The 3926-nt window shown below is 37.5% G+C and overlaps 1 protein-coding gene across 1 annotated transcript; it reads left to right on the top strand.

Moving 5' to 3' along the window:
* The first annotated feature begins 1154 nt into the window (after positions 1–1154).
* Positions 1155–2759, top strand: LOC132279005 (uncharacterized). The gene is made up of 2 exons (XM_059780922.1): positions 1155–2162; positions 2474–2759. Exon 1 carries the CDS (start codon positions 1434–1436, stop codon positions 2097–2099), a length of 666 nt encoding a protein of 221 aa, XP_059636905.1. The 5' UTR covers positions 1155–1433; the 3' UTR covers positions 2100–2162; positions 2474–2759.
* Positions 2760–3926: the final 1167 nt, after the last annotated feature.

The raw sequence follows: 3926 nt of genomic DNA, 5'->3' as shown, positions 1-3926 counted from the left end.
GACTATTTTAATACGTCAGTGTAGAAAAGTTTAAATCTTTACTAAAACTTCTTTAAGAATCAGTTGGAGTTTTAGTAATTAATAACAATAAATTTGAAACACATGACTCCGACGACAACGGTTAGTTACTCAAAAGTCAAAACTAACAAAAATTATGTGTTGCAAAAAAAAAAAAAAAAAAAAAAAATTGTCACCATAATCACATTTATATTGAACCTAATAAAATAGGATGGTTACTCTTGATATTTTATTTTTTGTAATTCGAGATTATACAGATTGTACAGCTGTAGGATTGCATTATTTTCTCTTTGATTTAGGGTTAATTGGTAGGTAATTAGTTTTCCGATTATTGTATATTCAGTTTCCTATTTTAATTAGATATTACTCTATAAATTGAATGTAACACCATCGTGAATATTATTGAATTGAGTTTTAATCCTCATATATTTCTCTGAATTTCAAGATGGTATCGAGTTTCAAGATGGTATCAGAGCCATCCTTGAATCGTAAATCTTTCTGAATTTATTTTTTGAATTTCACATACCCATATACATACATTCTTAACCCATACACATACTTTCTTATAAGATTCACCATACACATACATATACATTCACCATCCAATCTACGAACCCAGAAATCACCATAAACCATAAACCAACATTGATTCACGCCCTCAGCCATCACAAGCCATCGCTGAATCGCTGCACCGTTTATCGTCCGCTGCGATCACAAGCGTCGTCAAACTGCTGCACCGTCCATCACCGTCGCCGGATCTTCTTTGTTGTCCATAGCCATCGCCGGCTCTGCAGCTCTTAGAACTGCCGTCGCGTTGCCAAATCTTCGCCATCATCACATCGCGTCGCGTCGTCTTCGCCGGATCTTCTCCACATCGCAAGCTGCTCTCTGCCGCTGCCTCCATCATCACCGTCGCGTCGCCGGATCACTGGATCGCGTCGTGGTGATAATCGCCGGATTTGCCATCTCTGCTCGCATCCATGATTTGTTTTATTTTATCGTTGTGTCTGGTGCTTAAAAAGACTAGATTGGACTTTGATTATTTATTTTTTTTTTTTTTTGTTTATTAATATATATATATATATATATATATATATATATATATATATATATATATATATATATCAAAGAAAAAAAAAAAAAAAAAACAAAAACAAAACAAAATAAGTGAAAAAAATATTGAATCCTCTTGGACGAAATTAGTTCCTATTTTTGTTCAATCTGAAGTTGTTTTTAATGCAGGGATTAGTCTTACTAAATCTATTTATGATGTTTAGTCCCAACTGATGGAGATGTATATTGCTGAAAAGGAGAAACTCTCCTATATTCGTGGCAAGACTAAACCACCTTCTGAATCAGAAGATGGTTATGACAAGTGGTATGCCGAAAATCAGAAAGTGAAGCGGTAGCTCTTAATGTCCATGACTCCAGAAATTATGAAGCGTTATTTACGCTTACCCACTGCCCACGAAATCTGGAGTGCTCTATCAAAGACCTTTTATGATGGGAATAATGAGTTACAATTTTTCGCCTTAAACCAAAAGGCCTTCACTGCCAAACAAAATGGCAAATCTCTATCTAAATATTATGGAGAACTAACTGAAGTTTTCCGAGAAATGGATCATCGAGATAAAGTGGTCATGAAAGATCCGGATGACATTGAAACATATCGGAAGTCTATCAAGCGACTAAAGGTTCACATCTTTCTTGCCGGATTGGATGGTGATTTTGAACAAATTCGTGGAGAAATTCTACGTAAAGATCCAGTTCCAGACTTGGAAGGCTGCTACTCTTTGGTTCGACGAGAAGCGGTACGTCGTGCAACTCTGAACGGGGAGTTCGAAAACTCTGAAGCCTCAGCCATGATGGCTCAAATAGGTCTAAACAAAATTGGCAAGACCGTACTAAACCCAATCAATTTAAAGCCACCAACGATGCAAACAAGTCTACCTACAAATGCACCCATTGCAATCAGACTGGTCATACCAAAAGTCGTTGTTTCGAACTTCTGGGAAATCTGGAATGGTGGGATCATAGCCGTTGGAAGAAGAATTCGACCAAGACCTCCACTACATCAGTAGTTAAGACAGAGGATGATGGTGCTGAAAAGGCCTTGGAATTGGTAGTAACTGGAGATAATGGAGGTAAGGTTTTAAATATTTCTACACATGTTGTTAATAGTACATGGATAATTGATTCTGGTGCTACAGATCATATGACATTTGATTCTAGACAGGTCTCCCCACTTAATTCTTCCTCACAAAAATTTATTTCTACTGCCAATGGTACTTCGACCCTAGTTATTGGGGAAGGCTCTTTAACACTCACTGATAATATACATTTAGATTCAGTTTTAGTTGTTCCATCTTTAACTTAAAATCTTTTGTCAGTTTCCCAAATAACCACAACTTTATCTTGTGTTGTAATTTTTTGGCCTAATTTTTGTGTGTTTAAGGACATCTAAACAAAGAAGACGATTGGTTGTGGTATTAGGCGAGGGAAGCTGTATTACTTGGACTTGATGTCAAAAAGTTTCGACAAGCATTGACAGTGGATGGTTCTAAGGGGGAGAAAAAGAAATCTGAAATCTGGCTGTGGCATCAACGTTTGGGACATGCTTCCTTTGGTTATCTAAAAATATTATTTCCTAGCTTATTTAAAAAATTTGATGGTTCTAGTTTCCGCTGTGATATTTGTGAACTCGCAAAGAGCCACCGTGCTTCGTTTCCATTATGTTCGAATAAAAGATCACTTCCTTTTATGGTTATACATTCTGATGTTTGGGGTCCGTCCAAAGTCACTACTTTAGGTGGATCACGTTGGTTTGTTACTTTTATTGATGACTGTACCAGGATGACCTGGTTGTGCTTGATAAAATCCAAAAGTGAAGTGAACTTATTGTTTCGAAAATTTCATAAAATGGTTGAAACTCACTATAATGCACATGTTCAGGTTCTCCGTAGTGACAATGGTGGAGAATATCAAAGTTTTGACCTTCAACAATATTTGGAAGCACATGGAACTATTCATCAAACCACTTGTTCCAATACACCCCAGCAGAACGGGGTTGCAGAGCGAAAAAATTGCCACTTGTTAGAGGTTGTTTGTGCTTCATTGATAGAAGCTCATATGCCATTATTGTATTGGGGAGAAGCAGTTATCTCTATAGCATATCTAATTAATCGAGTACCTTCCAGCTCTATTGACTTCCAGACACCATTGCAGGCTCTCACTAACGCAGTTGTTACCCCAACCGTTCCAAATCTAACTCCTCATGTCTTTGGTTGTGTAGCATTTGTACACCTCCATAAGTATCAACACAACAAGCTAACTTCTCGAGCGTTGTGTTGTGTTTTTCTCGAATATGCTACTCATCGAAAGGGATATCGTTGTTATCACCCTCCAACTCAATGAATGTTTATCACCATGGATGTTGTCTTTCATGAAGACTCGATGTATTTTTCCTCTGCGTCTGAACTTCAGGGGGAGTACCAGAAAGAAATTCAGACTCCAGATTATGATTATCAAACTTTTGATGGCTCACAAGTTAAAACAGCTAATCAGGAATCAGGCGAATTGGATTCGAGTGGTATAAGTTTGGATCAAAGTGGTGATGAATGCCCAGAAATGGAAAGTATGGCGCCAACCCCACCATCGTCCGAGTTTGAGTCCTTCACAACTAATATATCAAACCAATCGCCTGCTGAGGACGTTCCTGATTTAGTGCCTGAGCCACTCAGAAAATAATTACCACAGCGTCACACTAGAGGTATTCCTAAAGCCACATATGAACCCGAACTTTCTAGTAAAGTTAAGTATCCCATTAGTCATAATGCGTCGAACCATCGTTTGTCAGAATCAAATTTATTATTTGTAAATCAATTATCTACTGTATCTATTCCTAACAG

The sequence above is a fragment of the Cornus florida genome, unplaced genomic scaffold (assembly GCF_030987335.1).
Source record: "Cornus florida cultivar Cherokee Brave unplaced genomic scaffold, ASM3098733v1 CherokeeBrave_3.0.0_Hap2_Chr10, whole genome shotgun sequence".
Lineage (NCBI taxonomy): Eukaryota > Viridiplantae > Streptophyta > Magnoliopsida > Cornales > Cornaceae > Cornus > Cornus florida.
Note: the sequence above shows the minus strand (reverse complement) of the source record. Positions and strands in the feature narration are given on the sequence as shown.